The sequence below is a fragment of the Monopterus albus genome, unplaced genomic scaffold, assembly GCF_001952655.1.
Source record: "Monopterus albus unplaced genomic scaffold, M_albus_1.0 scaffold6.1, whole genome shotgun sequence".
NCBI classification, from domain to species: domain Eukaryota; kingdom Metazoa; phylum Chordata; class Actinopteri; order Synbranchiformes; family Synbranchidae; genus Monopterus; species Monopterus albus.
This window is the reverse complement of record NW_018127886.1, coordinates 4,144,245-4,165,438: the sequence shown is the minus strand read 5'-3', so window position 1 is coordinate 4,165,438 and position 21,194 is coordinate 4,144,245. Positions and strand designations below refer to the sequence as shown.

The following is a 21,194-nucleotide window of genomic DNA, read 5'->3' as shown; positions in this document are numbered from 1 at the left end:
CTGCAGGATTTTAAGCCATGACGGTGTAGTGTGTTACTAATGGTAACCATTGAGACTGCAGTCCCAGCTCTCTTCAGGTCATTGACCAGGTCCTCCCATGTAGTTCTAGGCTGATCCCTCACCTTTCTCAGGATCATTGATACTCCACGAGGCGACATCTTGCATGGAGCCCCAGTCCGAGGGAGACTGACAGTCATCTTGAATTTCTTCCATTTTCTAATAATTGCGCCAACAGTTGTTGCCTTCTCACCAAGCTGTTTGCCCATTATCCTGTAGCCCATCCCAGCCTTGTGCAGGTCTACAATTTTGTCCCTAGTGTCCTTAGACAGCTCTTTGGTCTTGCCCATAGTGGAGAAGTTGGAGTCTGATAGATTGAGTGTGCGGACAGGTGTCTTTTATACAGGTAACGAGTTCAAACAGGTGCAATTAATACAGGCAATGAGTGGAGGATAGGAGGGCTTCTTAAAGACAAACTAACAGGTCTGTGAGAGCCAGAATTCTTGCTGGTTGGTAGGTGATCAAATACTTATTTCATGCAATAAAATGGAAATAAATTATTTAAAAATCTAACAATGTGATTTTCTGGATTTTTTTGTAGATTCTGTCTCTCACAGTTGAGGTGTACCTACGATGAAAATTACATAACTGTCCATTCTCTGTAAGTGGGAAAACTTGAAAATTTGGCAGTGTATCAAATACTTATTTGCCCCACTATATTCTTTTCTGGTATTTGTCAAAGACTTTACAATATGTACACTGATCAGGCATAGCATTATGACCACCTGTACATCTGTATGCAATGCTTCCACCTTAACATTTGTGTTTATGAAGCTCAAAATGTTTCAGTTTTTGGTGAAATTGCCATAAAATATATACATTCAATTATATGTTCATTATTGAGGTCATAGTTAAAGGTGGTGTTGTAATATAATGTAGTCCAGTACAACACCACCTTTAACTATGACCTCAATAAACGGACTGTATAGCACTCACAGAGTCCAGATCTCAACATCATCAAGTCAGTCTGGGTTTTATCTCACAGACAGAAGCAACTGAGACAGTCTTAATCTAGAGAAAGACTGTGGCAAGTTCTCCAAGACACATGGAACAGACTTCCTGCTAAACACCTAAAAAATGTGTGCAGGAGTACTAAGAACTAGGCATTTGCTTTAAAAGCAAACAGTGGTCACAGTCAGACACTTGATTTATGTTGTGCTACTAGTTGTAGCACCATTTTTAAAAGTAGTACTCTTTGCCTTTGGTGCCTGAAGGTTTTGCGTAGTACTGGATGTGCCAAGTAGATGGTCAAGTGGAAAAAAGTGAAACTGGAGTTCTTGGTAACTTTTAAAGTCTGTTTTTTTTGTCACTGTAAACTGTCAGGGAGTTCTCCATTCACTGCTTGAGGCCAAAAAATAGCAGCTGGATGGAGTTATCTTGGAGTGACCAGTCAGAAACTCTGTTGAGGTGCCAGTGACACAGCAATCCATTTTTTTAGCTTCATGACACATCATGTAATATCTAGTGTTATATCACAGTCTATTTGTATAGCCCTATTGTAGGAAAGGGTCCCCTCAGAGCAGACAAGAAAACAGCACTTCCCCAAGAGCTAATCAACAATGCATCAGACTCCAACATCCAAGACAAGAAGCCCTTATCATCTACATAGCCAGTAAGCCAGGACACTGACCCTGCATCCCTCTTTGAACTGCCCTTCAGAGCCAAGAGCCACGGCCTGGAATGTACAGTCTGTATCCCATTGTGGCCTGTCGACACTCCTAAAATAAACATCAGCTCACCATCAAAGATCAAGGAAATGATCACCAACAACCACCACTGAGAGCCAATCACCTCAGGAGTCTTCAATCTTAGCCTGTGAGTGAACTCAGATTTGGGATTCAAATACACATGGAGCACAGCTGAAAGCTTAAATGCCTTAAATGATAAAGGCCAGTCATTTTCAATATTAAAATTCATTTACATTTTTTCATTTACCAAAGCTAGCAATGGACTAATGCATGGCATGAATGCAATAATACAATAAAAGCCCCTGATATCTAACACCGAGCAATCAGAGTTAGTTTGCCGGCCAGTCTGGATCTAGTGTAAGGACAGAATCAAACTGGTTTCAAGAAAATTTTTATCTTTTTCTAATTTGCTGGAAAAAAGAGGGATCCGTTTTTATACAGGTTCGTGTAGACACACATGCTTGCCCACCACCCACCCATCAGGGAAGCTCCAGTCAGGATGTTGTCTGAATAGATGTTTAGTCTGCCCAGTGCAGCACACTGCTGTCTGTTTTTACTGGCTCTCTGAATCCACAGAGGCACCACGGCCTTGGTCACTACTTCCCTCCTAAACCCACCCACGCAAACACACGCCAAGTGTCTGAAGTAGAATGTCAAAGGAGCAGGGAAGGGAAGCAGAGTCTGGAAGCAAGCGTGCTGCTTCCAGATCCAGGAGGCTGGGGACATATAAACAAGACCGTGTGGCCACCAGAGATTGGTACACTGTCCAAGTGGAAATGTCTGGCCCTGAATGACTCAGCCTCTGACACAGCACAGTGAAGAGACACTGCACTGTCCCAAACAGTTTCCAGACTATTTAAAATAGACCTGTTAATCTCGTGATAACCAAATGTCAATTGAAAGATCTGTCAGTTGTAACATTAATTTCCTAGTCAAGCCAGGAAATCTGGATTCCCTGCTGCAGGAAAATGACCAGAGGCCATAAATATGCACTGAGCATGCTCATCCCAATGTTATTTACCATGATGACATTCATGAAGTCTGGTGACAGCATGGAATCTGTAGGTGTGTGTCCTACATGTGTATTTGCAAAGACTGGAAATATTTCTAAATTCCTTGGTATCAGACTCAAGAAAATCAAATTGTACTGTAAATAAGGTAAGTTGGGTGCTCCCCTGATTTAAATAAAAAAAAAACTGTTCATGCATTTTCCCTAGGAACATACAGTATGCTTGTTGCACAAGATAAGCAAGTGCCAATCAGACACCTCGTCTATGTCAGGTGCTAGTTAAGGCCACTCACTGTTGACCATGGTCAGATGGAAGCAGGGCAGGAGTTAAGGAAGGAAAAGAAGGAGGAGAAAGGATCCAGGAATTCACAGCAGGGCAGCTGCCCTGGCAAGTAGATGAAATGAGCATCACATGGGCCAGTGTGGGGGTGATTAATGCACGGGAGAACACATGAGAACGAAAAGAAGGCCATAAATCATCCACTGGGCTTCCATGCTAATTGTAATTGAAATTAAACTGTCACATACATAGGGCAGGGAACTGCGATCGCTACTGACTAATCGGACCCAGGTGGTCCAAGAGAAATAAAATAAGAATGCCAGCGTGTCCGGTCCCAGATCAATGCATAACCCAGTACTGGCATGCGTGTCCCATTAATAAAGGTGGGTTGGAGTGAAAATGTAACAGGTGAGTTATTCTGTTGGCTTCTGTGGCAACTTTGGTCAATGTGATTATGGCGCTGTTACTTGGGGTATGGGGCTTTCTGATTTTTGACCACAATTTAGATGAGAGCTTGAACTGTTTAAATAATAATGTGAAATACAGAGATATAAGGCCACAGAGGGGAAATTACTCCAGACTGATTTAGACCAGTCCATTTTTTTGCCTCAAAACAAAAAGTGCAACATTATCTGTGTGTGAAGGTAAGAAAATTTCATGAGCTGATTGCATTATACCATGCATGTAGCTTCTACATACACAGAGGAACAGACAATCATGCATAAAATGCCATGCCGTGTTCCATCCTATCAGCTTTTTTTTTTTTTTAAATCCAACCCCCAGTCTATCTCCCACAGTCATACAGGTAGCTCCCCATTCATTAATGCAACTGCTTCCTGGCTAATTGGGACAGACCTGTCTCAGTGTGTGTGTTTGAAATACATTTGAGGATAGAGTGTGGTTAAACCTTCCTCTATTCAAAGGAGTCCCTGTATTTTCAAGTACACAACTGCTGAGCTTCATTCCAAAATTAGACATCCAAGCCCTTTTCACACATGAATTTCTGACAATGTCCACAATGTCTGGGACACAGTCCAGAGTTGCTTTTTCACACATGTAGCACACAACAGGAGATATCCTGTGTCAGATGAGTTCCCACCCACTGGAAACACTCCATGTCGTTTATGCAAAGAAGTGGGGGCTGGGGGCTGGGTAAAGCACAGAGGAGGCAGGACATGACGTGGTCACATAGCTGGTTTGAAATTTGGTCAACCGAGTCTCTTGCCTTTCTTTGAATGTGTCTGACAATTTCAGTATCAGCCCTTAAGGACAGAAGTTCCCAAATCAATTTCTGCCTCCAGTTAGACATTTTCGTTGGCATCTTTATTGTAACCTTTTTTCAGGTGTTTGCATTCTTCCGGTTTCAGGCCAGTCACATGATAGAATATCATCAACACACCCACTAATTTGGTGTGAATACTCCAGACTATAAGCTACTCCATTCACACATGGCCTTCCTCGGACTAGGGAGCTGGCAGGGTAAAGATTGCTAAAGCTGGCCCCACACTACAGGATAATTAGCCCAAATTTGCCTCCGATTTGCCCTTCCCAACAATCATGGGGGCGTTCCCCGACATGAGGCTGCTCAGAAGCGATTCTCTGGCCAAATGATCCTGTAGTGTTAGGTGTTGAGTGACCTAATCGTTATGCCTCCAACAGGATCGGAGGGCCCCAAATCTTGAATCATAAGTATCAAGCATGTTTGATATTTACCACTTGGAAACCTGTAATGTGAGGGCAACAGAGAATTAATCCTGACCAGACACCCACAACAGCCAATGACAGCGAGCTGGCCGGGACGCATCACATCGGCCTGTAGCATTAGCTTGCACTAATCTCCTTGTTTCTTTATTTCCAACTCACCTCCAGTCTGTGCTGCATAATGTATAAGCCGTGTTGATTTTATCTTCTCAGCCAAGACATTTTTCTCCTCTTTTTCTTTCTCTGCACAAAACACACAAGCGCTACTGCTCGACAACAAATGACAACCTCCATGTTTGTTTTGTTCTGAAGTCAAGTTTGATACCACAAGTTTCTGGGAGATCCCTGGTCCTCAGAATCGCCATCTTTGAAATCTTTCAGTAAAAACTGCAAGTGTGTGGTCCTGCCTCTTGACTGATTTGACTAGTGTGTGTGCTCTTAAGATTAAAATGTGAAAAATCTGTGAAAGCTGTCATTATGTCTGTTTAAAATCAGTTAAGATTATGAAATCCTCTAGTTTGGGCCCAGGCTTAATGTATAGGTGAAATGTCTCAAACATGTGATCTCACATACTGTGCCGCTCCTCTAGGTAATGTCTAGATAATTTCAGGGTGTCAGTACATGTCTGAAAAGGGCTTCAGACACTCCTAATGACTTCAGCCATCACAGCTTAACACATAATGGTTAATTTACTTACTGCATGAATATAGAGGGAATAGTTGTTTTTCATTTGGGGTATGGAAATCTTTTTTAAATAGATTACTCTGAAATAAAACTGTAAATGAACAATCTTGCTCAAAGTTAAAAGCAAAAGCAGACTGGGATAAGACGAGCCCAGTATAGAATTCCTTGCTCTTCTCTTTCTGGGATTTGGTATCCACGTTGTGATGCAATGGCGTTCCCCCAGGAGACTACAGATAGCAGCCAGCCTTTGCTGCAGAAAAATAACAGTTCTCCCATTCATCTCCCTTTCACACACAAAGGAAAACCAAGTTTCATAACATAACCTCATCAACACTTAAATGACACCATAACTACACACACTAATCATTTACACCATTTCCAGTATTGAATATGCAAACGCAGTAAAACACTGAGCATAAACCTGAGAGTAGTGAGTGCTGCGTTACATACGGGGTGATTCTGCGCTACATGTTTGAAACTGCTTAGAGGATTTCACATGCCCTACAACAAACTACACAACAAGCATTCACCCCTGCAATTTACAGCTCTTTTAACCCTGTGGGTGAAGCAAACAATAGGAACAAAGCATTGTTTTTCTATTGTCTGTGACAGTGTGGGCTGCTCGGCACAAAGGCCTTCACCCTAACTATTGGGGCTGTGTTTGCTAAACGAGCCAGAGCAACACTGCAGAGCCAACAAGGCTCCACGCTCTCTGATACGACCAGGGGCTTTTCACTGATTGCACACTCCCTCTACCACCTTACCTCCCTCCCCCATCCTTCCCTCCGTCAGGAATCTATATTTCATAAGCGAGCTGTGGAGCTCCAGTGCCCAATTATCAGCAGATAAGGCGCAGGAAGCCCTGGAGCAGCGACACGGCTATTTAGACGGGGAGGGGGGATGGAGCTGGAGAACGAAAGGCAGGCAGGCAGGCAGGCAGGGACCCAACCCCCCAGGGGCACTTCGCCCTTACCATGCTATCTTTTTTCTTCCTTCTTTTTTTCCTTCTCTCCCTCCCTGACAGCCTCCTCCTCCTTCCCTTACCTTAGCGGCAAGGTTCAATTAGTGCCGGCGGCGGCTAGCACCCGCAGCCTCGCTCAGCCCTGGAGCTGGAGCCTCGATCAGCACGCAGCAACAACACACAAGACTTAGCCCAACAAAAAAATTAACGTCAGAACAAGTTCTGTGTTGGTCTCGCACATACTGGACCACACACACACACACACACACAGAATCTGAAAGGCTTTTAGTATCTCTGCCAAGAACACAAAAGGGTCACCCATGAAAAATTTAAAGTGAAAACCACTTTTTCACTTTTCCTGAAACCACAACATGGAGATAAGAATAATTCCACTGTTGATACGTTACTGATATTCGGTTTTTTAATTTATAATAATGGTGGAACACCCCCTGGGGTAAGACTTTGAACTATACTTTGACCAACTGTAAAATCACTGGCACACTACACCAAGAATTTTGTGTTATTTCACCATTTCTCAGATACACAGTTGGTGCCTCTTCAGAACTGGCACATTTAAGTCAGGCCTTTTTACACTCTTCTGCAGCCCCAGACCTGTATTAGTGAGGGGGTAAAACTCGCTGTGCCTCTCACGTTTTCAGACCCCAATAAAAAAAAAAACTACCTCCAACTGCCAGCGCTGAACAAGGTCAAACAAGGGTCAGGCACGGCTCACGGACACAAGACGAGTATCGATTTGCTGGGACTGGCCATGACCACACACACACACACACACACACACACACACACACACACACTCTCTCTCTTCCCCTCCTCATTTTCTCTATTTTTTTCCCCACAGTCACAGGGCAGGCATCACTCAATAGATCAGCCACGGGCAGGAAACGGCCGGGGTCAGAGGAGAAAGCGCGTGTGTGTGTGTGTGTGTGTGTGTGTGTGTGTGTGTGTGTGTGTGTGTGCCTATGTGATGATAAGACTAACAGCTTGCTGAAAGCCGCTCTCACCCTGAACTATCCAGGACCTTCAGGCTGTGCCGCTTCACCTCCAAGTTGCAAAAAAAAAAAGAACATAGATCCATCCAAACACTGATGTAGTATTTATCTTACTGCATCTACGCATACAAGCACACTCTAAATACACTTTAGCCAATGTTTACGCTCTTGTTTACTGCTGTCCTGTTTCAGAGTGCCACACAAGTCACTATTGTTAGTTCGAAGTTGATATTATAGAATGTTTGCTACCTCAGGATGTTGTGAGAGTGTGTGTTGATTTTACTGCACCTAGTGGCCTGGGTTACGGGTCCACCAACGTGAAAGAGACTGGAATAAGATGGAGGCATGGCTTCAGCAGCCTTGGATAGACTGGAGGCTCAGCTGGAGTCATGCACATACACCTCCAGCGGTGCATGGGTCGTCATCTGTGTGCACGTGCCGTGTATGATTGTTGTGCATGAGTGAATAAGTTAAGTGTATGTCTCAGTGTGTGCGCATGTGCTTGTACTGTATATGTGAGAGAAAGTCAGGGGGCAGTGAAGCGAAGGAAGACAGGCAATGCTCGCAGGCACAGAAAGCAGGCCGACTCCATCTCCCACTTTGTACAGCTTCAAAGAGATGGGGTAGTAAAAGGAGAGATCGTAGAGTACGCTGGGTTGTATGAGTAAAGTTGCCTAAGATGAGTTATGCTCTATTTAAATTTAACCAACTGCAGCACACAGCAACTCTTATAAGGAATAAGATCACGCATTTATATTTTTTGAATGGTGCGCATTTTTATTGTCTTTGAATCTTTTTCTCTACTTGGTTTGCACATTAAGAGTGGAAAATGTGCCCTTTTCTGAATACGGAGGATGTGCAAAAAGACAAAAATAATAAAAAAAAAAATTTAAACTCTTTTTCTTCCTCATGGCTCTTCATCCCCTGCTGTGGGGTCCTCCCGCTGCCTTAACCTCTATCTACTGACACATCAGGTAGTTTTGACAGAACAAAAAAAAAAAAAGAAAATTCAAAGATACAGGGAGAGAAAACAACGATACAGTCAGGGGGAAGCAAACTTCCCCCGCTGACGCTCTTGTTCCACAATGAGAATCCCCCAGCTGGTAGCCTCAGACATCTGGTTCCAGTTAGCTCTCAGTGCTTTGACGCGTTTCCTGTGCTGCTGCTCCATGCAGCCACGGCCACGACGCAGCCCGCCCAACGCCACTACAGCAAACCTCTCTGGAGATTATATACTGTAACTCACATGCACCCAACTACTGAATCAGTCACACTGCTACTGAATGTTGAAACAGGCCACGAAGTTGAGGTCATGTACTGATATTTATTTATACCACAGTGCAGGTTAGGATTGCTAAAATGCTGCTCAGAGTATGTTACCCATCTTAAAAAACAAGATGTGCAGGTAATGTGATCATAGCCAATCTGACACTTTCAGATACTGTAAATGTTTTGATGCTATCACATAATTTCACAACAGAGAGCGGAACAATACTCAATTCCTGAACCCTATTATAATTTCTCAGCAGAACAGCAACCATTTCCATGTACAAGTGCTCTAGCAAAAGAGGAAGTGTTGTATGTTAGCAGCTTCAGTGGGGTTTGAAAAGGTGTAAAGGAGCTAGAAACAGCTGGCTTTAGCAGGCTGCGATTATACTGGCCTTAGTTTGATCTGTATGAACAGCACAAGGGCGGGATCGTGGCAACCCTTTGGAACAGCAGCGGTGTGGGATCTCAGTGCAAAAACAACTTTGATGCAACATACCAAGGAAATCCCAAAATTTACACTAAACAGACTGATCATTTACATGTAGTCAAGTGTGCATAGAAAGTGGAAACCTTAACAAAGGTAGATGAAAATCACACAGATGAGATGTGACTTAGATGTGATTTTACTAGATTTGGGAATCAGTCATTAGTTAGCACAGGCAATTTTCAGAGCAGACGGTTTGACTCCTCCTTAAAGTAGGAAAAGAAATGGTGTTACTACTAACAAATAATCATGTCTCTGTTTCATTAACCAAACAAGAAAACCATGGAAACTCCTTAGTTTGACACACACACACATACACACACACACACACAACACAAGGCCACTTAAACTGGGTCAGCTAAACTGAATGCAGTCTTTATTAATGTTATTAATTACACTCCCACTTTTTCTGCTATGACATGTCAAAATGTGCTTTGTGAAAATGGCCTTTTTAATAACAGTACTGTGGACCGGTATCTTTCAATTCACTTTATGAAATTCATAAGTAGTCAGGCACTATTGTTAGCAGTTTTTGTCAACTGACACTTTTTTATGACCATAACAAATATTCAGTAAAGAAAAAAATGTATTAAATATGTTCAATATATTTGTAGTTACTACTCTCCCTGTGGATAAAACAGCTCTCTACCACCGTTTAAAGCTATTCTACCTCATTTCTTTTCAGGGTCTAGTGAGATTCAAAACAAACTGACACCATAAGCCGCTCCTTACCACTCTTTGCCCCTGCCAAACTAAACTATATATGCCTGACAGACTTGTCTTTTATTTTCAGAAGTTCATTTAATAGTTTGATTTAAAAAAAAAAAATCTATGAGTGACGTTAATATATTGTTTTACTTGCTAGATAGCAGTATGTTCACGGTGCTACAAAGAAAGTTGATACTCAAATAGATGTAAATTGTTCCACTTTAAATGTGCAAACAAGTAACTGTGGAGTCTGTTCTCACAGGAAATGTGTGCTTATTTGTGTGACGTTTCCCTCTTTGGGCTTACTATATGAAATACTGTGGACTGCATGGACCAGGCATTGTTAGCCACATGTCCAGTAACTTAACACAACCTTAGCCTAAATGCACTATATTAGGCAAAAAAACAAAAACAAAAGGGATTTATACTTTGCACTTTTTTGACAAAAAGATCAAAAAGGTTGCTTTGTAAAGAATACTAAATCAGACATAATACAATCTACTGTGAGAATCTGGTAACTATGACAGTAGCAAATGTTTGCTGCTTTTTACATTTTGTATCTGTGCTGGACTGAGGCAGATTCTTGCCATCTATCTTGATTTCTGATTCTGATTCTGATTTGGCAATAAAGTACTGAAGCTCGAGTCTGAAACAGTAATACAGCTGCTCAGAGGGATAAACTACATTTTGACATGTCAGTTCTGGAAACTAACAGCACAGCATGTCATGTCACTCACAGTGTTCAAGACTGTAATGTTTCAGTGCAACTACCAACTAAATCAAGCAATGGCTTTCAGTGAGGTGATTCCCTCTGTGGGGGAGTGGAAAAGGGTGAACCCAGAAAGGAAAAATTGCATATGAGAAGTACCCAAGAAGAAAAAAAACGACGAGCCCACGCAGCCCTGTTGTTCTGCAGAAGAGTGCAGTAATCTCGTAGGCCACACCAGGGATTATGGGTGGTGAAAGTGAGAATGAGGGGGTGAGAGGAGAGAAAGAAACAAAAGTGCAATGAAGAGGAGGTGAAAAGACAGGAAGGAAGGAGCTTCTCAAAGGGTTTCCTGCGTTGGAGGGACTCCCTGCACCACACAGATTCTCTGTAAACACAGAGTATTCTCTGAAATCTCAATGTGACTGGAAATTTACCAACCTCGTATTTACCTACTTCAATACAAAAGCCTAATTCAATTTAATTTTACTTGTAGGATGCTGTAGACTTGAAATACTGACATACAAGTTCATCTATACAATCACTATCTCAAGTTCTATAACAAAAATGTGCACCAATAATCCAATTCCTTTGCGTTTCTATAAACTATTGGGCATAATAGCACCTCTATCCAAAATCACTTTAGGTTAAAAACATTTCCTTAAGACTCAGAAAGGCCTATATTAATTGCTAGCAATTGGGGTTGAGCACGAGCAAACGAGGACAAATGAAAGTTTAAAGGGGCAATATTGATTTGTGTGGAGGGCAGGGGTAGGTCACCCCTATCAGAGCATCAACAAATAGCTGCCAGCACCCACCTCAGCTAAGCCAATCACCTTGTGACCTCGTCCACTGTTACCATGGAAAATGACCCTGAACCACACAGAGCATATACTCGACTCCTTACTGAAAGAAACAAAGTGGAGCTCAACAATGATGGTCCAACTACAGAAAATCCTCAACTTAAAACTTTTAATTATACTGTTTAATCCAATTCTGTTACTGTTTCACCATATGTTGTGGTACAAGTTCATGAACCATAGTTAACTAACAAATGGGGTACCGTGGGTAAAGCATTACACTTGAACACAATTCACAGCAATGTACATCAATTTGATTATTTTACCTATAATTTTGCAAATGTATATATAAAACTTTTGTATCATGCTTCTATTGTGATATTATGCACAACCATATCGCCACCCCATCCCTCTCATGTCATTCTCATAATGCTTTTTTTTTTCTCTAGCTTTTTTGGAGGATCATATCTCAGACTCTCACCTTCGCTCCCTCTATTTTTTCCCTCCTGCTCCTCCCTTCATCCCTCTCTCCTTCTTATACCCCTCCCTCCCTCCGAGGCAAGCAGGCGGTGGTGGTAACCAAGCCTCTGGCAGTGTGTTCCTATCCTGCAGCAGCCCTCAGGTTCCAACCTGTCAATATCCCAGGCTGTGTCTTGGCTCAGCAGTGGCTCAGTTAACCTCCTCACCCACTGCAACCGCACAAGGGGCTCCTGTCCCACTGCCAGACCAAAGACAACCCCTGCCTCACTCGTCCTCCTCCAATCCCGTTCCCAACCCGCACACAGAGTGTGCTCACATCTGTAAAGGGCAGCACCCTGGCAGCAAAGGCGAGCAATATGGCAGCTTACGGCAGTGTTCTGCCCGCTGACATCTACAATGTTTTGGATGACGGTCACGATGGAAGCTCATAGATGGTAGACAGGGAGGAGATACTGGGGAAGAGTCTAAAGCCTGAAGGAGAGAAAATCTCAGTGGGCCTGTCATTTCCTCATCATTATCAATTTCAGGGAGAGGAAGGGTAAGTGTAAAAAAACAATCAATGTATTAACATATTGTAGAAAATAATTTTAAAGTTATTTGGAGATGTGTGAATAAAACTGTGAGAAAGACAAAGTCAAGTAGAGGTATTATTGAAGTGTGAGTGTGCTTGTAATGTACACAAGCACAGAGGCCTGATGCAAAGCATGGAAAAAAGCGTGTGGCAGCATGTCACCCATTTGATCTCAGAACACACACACACACACGCACACAGACGCTCTCCTCTGTGTTTGACTGCGATGCACTGTGCCTGTCTGGTGGGAGCTCAGGTTACGGCCGACCGGCGGGACAGGCTCTATGGAAGCCTCTCTCCCACACCCACTCTCCCCCTCCGCAGGGCTCCGGAGGAGGTATCAGATTGCTAGTTCAGCGCCGGCCAGGCTTGGCGCTGGGGGGCAGCTTGTGATCTTGTGTGTGCATGTGCGTTTTATCTCCCAGTCTTTGAGGGTATCGGCACACAACACTGCTGTCTCCTCCAGGTATGTAGGTGTGATTTACAGTGCAGAAGCAATCAATCCCCCAAACACACAATATCTGACCTTTTCATGAGCTACAAAGCAGCCAGAATATTCAGTACTGCACTGCATAGTGCTGTTTGTAATCAGAAGAGATAAGATGTTTTAAATGCAATTTACAATGAAACAACAATTACAAGTTGCTAAATGAGACTATAGAGGCTGTCTGGGATTTTACACATCACCACACCAAACACAGAGACTCATCTCCCCACTAGCCTGCCTTTGCAGCCTCATTTTTAAACTTTTGCACTTCCAAACTATTCCAACTGACACAGCTATGATCGCTATCTAGATGAGGTCACACCAAGAGGAAAGGATTCTGTAGAAGAGGTAAGTGCGCTAAATCAAATTACAAGTTGGAAGCCTTAGTGGTGATGCTGAAGTCATAGGACAGTGGTGTACCGGTAGTTTGTTTATAGCCTAGCAATAGCTTTCTACATCTGGTGATTGCATTTGGGCTTCAGAAATCATAGAAGGGGTGTTCACTTGTGAAGATTATCTCGCGGAACAAAACATGCAAGTGTCAAACTTGTTTGTCTCAGAGCTTATTTTCCGCAATAATCCAAAAGCCTATGGCAAAAATCCTATTGACTTTTTGTTGAGTGATGCTAACTTCCAGGTTGGGCTACAAAAATACATCATCCCTACAGCACTCTATGTCCTGGTCACTGTTGATAATTTACAGAACCCACTGTCAACAGCTGTCACTAGAATGATTCTCTAATGAAACAACAATCCCTTTGAAAATTGATGATTTGTATTTTGTCAGTAATCAGAAACATCATTTCTGGAAAGACACACTGCCAATGACTTTTGGAATTGCAACTTTTCAGTGTTTTGAGCACCATGATCAAACTTCCATTCTTTTCCATCACACTGAATGGCAGCATAAACCTCAAAAATATCTTCATGGACAAATACTACAAGAGTTAAATGAAAAATATAGTGCTGCTGTTTTGTAATATTAGTGAACTGATGTATTAATGCTCCTCCAGTCTTATACTTTGCACACCCTCTAATGGATGTGTGTGAGGGAATATTTAAAAAGCAGAAAGGTCAAAATTAATGCAGAGTTTAGACATACTTTAGTGCCTAGCATGGGCCAAGCACCAAAAATGGGATCCTACATTCCCATAATGTCTTCTCGGATTAAAAAAAAACAAGCTCCTCCAGAGCCACAGAAAACATTATTAAAACTATTATACAGACTGTAGCTCTCCCTGTGACTGGGGAAATGACATGCGACTAAATTGACAAAATCCAAACAAAATTACATGAAATAAACCAAAGACTAGCCTCGTGGTTTATATGTGGCTTCCAAATCCTGTGATGCTACATGTCCCCTGAGATAACACCATGTTTGTAAAGCTCACTATGGCCCATTTGCAGGAAGGAGCTACAGGAAAGGTGAGCTTGCAGGTCATTGTGGAAGAGACCCTCTATATGCAAGTACCTTTTGTTGGTTCTGCTGCTGGCTCGCTTGCTAGCCCGGCATGGAACGACACTCATGAATAATACATGGGGCCATCTGCCACCCTTGAATTATAGATCTGTGGAGGCCCAGCATATGGGAACAGCCCAGCAAGTGCTAATGGCTAACTCCCCATGACAAAATATGAGTTAGAGACACATGAATGATAGTCAGGTCAGCAACCTTTCCGTTACACAAGTGTGAGGTGGATTGTAAATTTGATTATTTACATGCCTGAAAGCGTGTTTCTGGAATAAGGGAAGGCTCCAGTGAATAAACTAGCAGGACTGTGATGATACAACCACAAACAAGCAACCAAATTAGTAGACATCCAGTCTGCTGAAGTGTATTTGAGCAAGGCACTAAATCCTAACATGTTATAGGGATGTACAGTATTGTGCAAAAGTCTATGGCCACCATGAGTTTTGCTGTTGTAGCAAGGTTGTAATGATAATTTATATTTATTTCTTGGTCTCTTTATTAAGATACAACAAGAAAATACGGGAAATATGTACACAATATTAAAAACACAGCATTTCCAGAACAAAATGGCTTCCGCAGTCCATAGTCAGTATTTAGTTTGACTTTCCTTTGTACTTAGCACAGCTTGAATTCTTTTGGGGAGACTGTCTTAAAACCATGGCAGACCCTCCACTGTGTTTCACTGAAGGCTGTATCACTTATTCTTCCACCTTCTCTTCAGCTCGTCTTCTCACATACTGCTGACGAATAGACCTGAACATTTCAAACGTCGAGTCATCACTCCATAATCCTCTTTTCCGCTGATCTTCACTCCAATCTTTGTGAGCTTTTGCATATCTCACCCTTTTCTCCCTGTCCCGCTTCTGAACAAGTGGTTTCTTGGCTGCTGTCCTTCCACAAAGGCTGTTCCTGATCAAGCTTCTTAATACTGTGGAAAGAGCAACTTGGCTTCCAGATGAAGCTGCCAGATGCTGAGCCAGGTCCTTCCTGGATTTCCTCTGGTCTCTCAATGAAGAAACTGAGAACCTTCTCATCAGATTTTGACAGTTTTCTGGGTCATCCTCTTCTGTTTTTGTCCTTGACCTCTCAGAATTCTTCATAATAGCTTGACCACCACATATTCAGGAACCAGCTTGTTGGCTGATCTTTTTTCTGACATTTGTGTTTTTAATACTGTGTATACATTTCCTATATTTTCTAGCTGTATTCAGATAAAAACTGAGAAATAAATATATATTGTCATCATAACACTAAAACAAATCTACTGGCAGCCTAAGACTTTTGAAACATACTATAACTCTGTAGCTAGAAGCTAAAAGTGAAGCCCCACACAGAGATGAAAAAAGTCACTGCTACATTACACGCCATCATGATTTTTTGTCACAGAACTCAGCTAAGCCAGTACATGCTGCTTAAAAAAACCCTCAGCCTAACAAGCAATGGCTAATGTCTTTGAGTCTTTTATGTAGGCATCCTCCTGCTGCAGTGCAGCCTGCTTGAATATTCTATACTGTCTTGTTGTGAATTCTGCTATTAAAAGAAGCAGAGACAGAACGGCAGGTTGGAAGAGTAGGGGTGCATTTTCTTCTGGCCCAGCCAAGCAGGAGGCCTTGTCTACCAGGGACCACTTCGATCTCCGCCTTTCTCTCCGGGATTATCCTCTTATCAGTGCTGCAAAAGCCAGGCTTAGAAGCACCAGTAATTAGGCTATCTTTAATTAACGAGCACCTCTCTCCAAAACCACCCACAGCCCATGTAGGCCCCTGCTTGGAAGGCAGTCAGCATGCTGTAAAGATGAGCAGACTTAATCTTGTTTTTGTCTGAGTAAGAGAGCATGGATGTGTAGAAAAGGGCAAAGTTCATCTTCAAGTAGCTGAGGACATGCACCGTGCAGAACACCCCTCATGCATGTGCGCCTGCAAACAAGCCTTTCTACACCACAGGTTTCAAAGGGAATCCTGCCACCCACCACTGTTCCACTTTGTTGTGCATGCGTGTTTGTGATATGTGTTCACTTAAGTGTGGATGGATTACTGCATTCAAATTATGCTACCACTCATAGACTTAAATTTCCAGCCTTACTGAAGCCTCCTTCAAATCTACAATGGAAACTTATGTGGGAAAAGATGAGGGACAGAAGTCACCTCCATGAGCCTCAGTGAAGTTCAGAAGATCAAAGGTTCACCACTCTAACCTGGGACATTTTAAAGAAACTTACAGACCGGAGAGAGTAATATATACAGTTGCACGTACTGGATCACTTCCAATAAAGTAACATGATTAATAACAAAAATTTCAGCCCCAGGACATAATGGGGAAACAGGAAGAGAGAATGCAAAAGGTGCCTCTGCCTGACCTGGCCAGGCATCACCAAGTGGGACGGGCTGCAGCAGCCTCAGCATGCATACATTAGCAGTGCTTAGGCGCACTAATTGCTTCTCACTTAGACAAATCTCCTGCAAATCATGGCTGCACCGGCAGCACTGCCCAGACCCCCCCGGGAAGGAGAGACGGCAGGCAGGCGGACGGAATGAGAGGCAAAGGAGAAGGAGGAGGGGGTGGTGAGTGAAGCGTGTGTACCAGAGGCGCCTAGGATGGAGGAGGAAGGAGGGGAGGAGGGAAGGGGGCAATCCCGTGAGGATGGAGAGAAACAGAGAGAGAGAGAAAAAAGCTCCAACACTTCAAGAGTGCCTCTCTCTCTCTGCTCATCCATAACCCAGGCTGAGTGCCCCCCCAAACTCTTACACCCCTACCCTCAGAAGCCCCACTGCTGCTCCGCTCCTCCAACATTCCCCCCCCACACACTTCTACAAGCTCTCAGATCTCCTCTGCCCCTATGCTCGCCCTCCATTCTCTCTTGCACTCCCTCCCCATTGCTCTACAGAAAAGTAGAGGAAAGATGAAACTCTACAAAGAGGAAAAAAAAAATAAAAATCAATAACACAGATGGATAGCTGGATAACAGGGTCCGGCATGCTTCGGCAGTGAGGCAATCCAGAGGGTGCCCACACAACTTCCACACAGGCGGAAAGATGGGGAAAAACAAGACACAGGGAAGAGGATGTGATCAGCCTCATCACCCGCAACACGCAAGCACCCACTACAATGTACAGCTGCACGCACACACTGACATGAATAACTTGCTAAATTACACATGGGCACACACGCAAAAAAAATCCAGAGATGCGCAAGTCATATCCTCACTCTACACTGCTAACTGGGGAAATACTACAAGTGAATAATATTTATCAGGTTTATGTAATATGTATGGAGGTGAAGGAAAATAGCTCTGCATAATAACACACATCATACAAAAGATCAATGTCATTGTCAGGTCTGTACTATTCTCTGAGGTTATGTCATATACTGGGTGGCTGAAAACCTTGTTAGCAGCGGTCTAAGGTACCACAGGGCCCCATCAAGAGCAAATTATACAATATACTGCAAAAACACTGTACCTGTGTTTTAGCATTTATTATCAAGATAGGAAAGAAAGCAGCTCAAGCTTTGAAGTATTGCTTTTCACTTTTGTGTGGTTACTACTTCTTCAACTTTTTAGCTGTTAGTGAGAACGCAGGGCTCTGTAGATAGGTGGTCAGTCATTTGGTTCTACTTTTATTTAGGGAGCCATTGAGCTCATTCAAGGTCAAAGCTGTTTTGGAAAGGGTAGAGATGCAGTAGGATGCTGTCATACCTCAATATGATAAAATTACACTCAAGCGAGATGAGGGCAGACCCCATTACCAGTCCTCACCAAAGAAGCAAACTTGCTTCAATTCAACAGAAAAATACATCCAAAGCCATTTCTAGGAATTTTCTGACTTGAAGAACAATCAAATGACCACTTCAATCTTCCCAAAGGTTTAGCTACACAAAATGAAGTCCAGTTACTCAGACCTCTGTGTCCTCGACAAGCCAAACGCAGGTAGACAAAATTAGCTAATTTCAAACCACCGTGGACATGCGAGTTGTGATTATCCCCACTCGTAGGGGTGCCAACATGGCTTTTGCAGTAAACAGTGGATCTTACTGGTGGATTAACATCATTGTGTCTATTTAGACTAAAAAAAAACAACAACCTAGCACTTGTTAGCAAACATTTAACTGTGGAGTTTACCTGATATCTTAATGTAAATGCATGAATTTGCTTAGATGTATTTTCGGTTGAAGGTTAATGTGTATACTACTCTTGTTTAAAGACTGGTAAAGTCACTTATAATCAACAGGTTTTCAAAAAGACTGGGGAGTAACACCAGGAGTAACACTAATGGCACCAAATTAAGGCAACTGCTTTGGCAAACTTTGCCTGTGATCAAAATTTAGCTTTAAAGCTACTTTACCTAATTTAATTTTTTTTTTTTCAGCTGCTAGAGCATCTAGTAGGACTCAAAACATGCCGACACAAAAACCCCTCTTCTGCACTCTTTGCACTTCACTTCATGTTTCCTCGCTACAACATGAACTACAGATGCCTGGTTGTGACAAACTGTACAAAATGCAGCCTCTGGTCCAAAGCTAGCATTAGCTGACAAATGAGTAAATTTGTCAGTCCAGTAGAACACTCTGGCTTCTAATAATGTGACACAAAAATCTAATGTTAGTCAAAGCTGTAATTACTCCCAAAATAAAATCATAACAATTCAACATAAAGGTAATATCACAACAATGCTAGGTCACTAATGTTATGGAAACAAACACATTAGCTTTAGATGCTAACACATACAGGAAAGAAGAACATATGTTTTTTTCCACAGCTGAATCAAGTTTGAGTCCTTTAACTATTTTTAATTCTCTCCATCTTAAAAAGCCAAACCGATGTTAGCCCTGGTGTTTGCTTTTTCTTTATCCCACTCCCTCTGAGCAAAGGAACATGCCCTCTTTGGTCTGGCAGCCACCATTTCAGACTTTTGAGAGGTCCGTCACACCTGGATGTTTGAAATGACCACTCACTGTTTGAAAAACACTTCTTATATCTTTCACTAGGTGGTACGCAGAGCTAATTTACAGACCCTGACGCAATAAAGTATGCAGGGCTAATTTACAGACCATATTTGGATAACACAGGGCACAGAAGTTGGAATAATAATAAACGCTGTAAATGGCAGTGTCATGGAGGGGGGTTGTATAGCCGACAATGTGCAAAATCTTAGTTAATGCACCTTTAAAGTTCACATTTAATAAAGATAAATGTAGACGTGGTGCTAATCTCAACTTTAACCCTCCTCTGTACCAGGCATATAATAAAAAAAATGTGTTACTTAGGCAGGTCAACCTGGACCGTTCCAAGCCTACTTCCTATAAACAAATCAAGTGAATTAAGCCATACTAACTGATATTAAGTCTGGACTATCCAGTTACCTGTAAAGGGTCATATGGACGACAGACATCCCTTACTGTTTATTTGGATAATCAGGCTGATGTGTTTTATGTGTTTTATTCTATGTGGTTTAAAAAAAAAAAACATGTTATTGGAAACATCTATGTAAAACAAAGTACATACTCTACCTACTGACACCCACCTACATTCTGATGTATTTAGGGTTTGAAGTTGCAGCCCATGTGTGATGGAGATCTGCTTGACTTTTCCTTTACTCCCACTGGAATCGGTGCACATTTGGTGTGATGCTTCCAGCAACTGCTGGAGAGGTCAAAGGGCAAAGACTTCATTATAATGACTGTGGATGATGACACCATGCCCCTACATACATCACATATAAACACTCAAACACATGCACACACATTCCACACCAGTTCTCTCCTACAGTCCAATCTTTGTGGAAATTACTATAATCCTCTCTTGGGCATCATGGTGATATTTTGTGATTTGAAAAAAGAGCCATATAGCTGTGGCCATGTTGAAATTCAACTCTAAAAAACTACCAGAGACCAATATGATATTTGTTGTGTGAAAACGCCTTCACTTTCATCATTTAATAAGAATGAATTTAAACAATAACTGCATTCAGTAAAAAGAACCTGGGTGGAGTAATGTATTGGCTAAGTGAACTCCGTTGAGCTTGGATTGAATCTCATCAATTCAAATTGTGTTTAGGCTATATAATGTGGGTGGGAGAGCTGAAAGGGACTCTTACAGCTCAGTACAGTTAAATCACTCCAGCTTGAATTGTATCACTTAATAACAATCCAACCTATTAAAATGTCTCTGCAGTAAATTATGAAGCATGCTGATGATGGAGGTGATGAGTGAAAACAAATCACACCAACAAATTAACAGGAACATATCAAGTATAATACATCGTTTGCTTTTTCATAACTAAAACCTCCAGTTCTACTGGTTAGAAGAACTTTTCACAGCCGATAAATCTCTAGCACCACCTGCTGTCTACTATAATCCTGTTTCCTGGTTATCTACACTTAAGTGTACCAAGCCCCCACACATTGTTTTTACTGGACAGAAGCTCAAATATTTACCAAAATTTAAAATAAAGAAAAAGACAAAAAACATAAAAATCACATTGCATATGCATGCAGTGATCAAATATGTAAGGATCTCTATCACAATAATCGGACAAAGGTTCTAGATATGATGCCAAGTGCCACCTGAAGGGGCCAGCCCTTACTGTCAGTGGGCAACTTAACTTAATGAAAGTTTTTTGAAAAGCAGAAGGTGGAATGAATGTCAAATCCTGTTTAATATTATTATTATTATTGGGCAGCCAAAATGCTAAACTGGGGTTTTGAGTGTAGTAGTAGTAGTAGTAGTTTGAGTAGTCTTGTCTTATTCTAACAACTGCACACAGCATCTGGTATTACCCAGTCTAACATCTTCCAATACCTAAAGTTCATGAGTTAAAATATATAAATATA

General features: G+C 42.2%; 1 protein-coding gene across 7 annotated transcripts in view; it reads right to left on the bottom strand.

Annotated features, from left to right (window-relative positions):
- The window catches only part of samd11 (sterile alpha motif domain containing 11), an 88,292-nt gene that overhangs the window by 64,291 nt on the left and 2,807 nt on the right, over positions 1-21,194 (bottom strand). Inside the window, exon 2 of one of the 7 annotated variants that reach the window (XM_020618415.1) lies at positions 19,890-20,004. The exons of 3 other annotated variants lie outside the window; for them this stretch is intronic. In XM_020618415.1, the coding sequence (XP_020474071.1) occupies positions 19,890-19,980 (91 nt within the window). In that variant the 5' untranslated portion in view covers positions 19,981-20,004. Of the gene's footprint in view, positions 1-4,897; positions 4,972-19,885; positions 20,005-21,194 lie in introns of those variants that run through there. 3 more of the 7 variants (XM_020618425.1, XM_020618442.1, XM_020618450.1) reach the window with 3 other exon arrangements.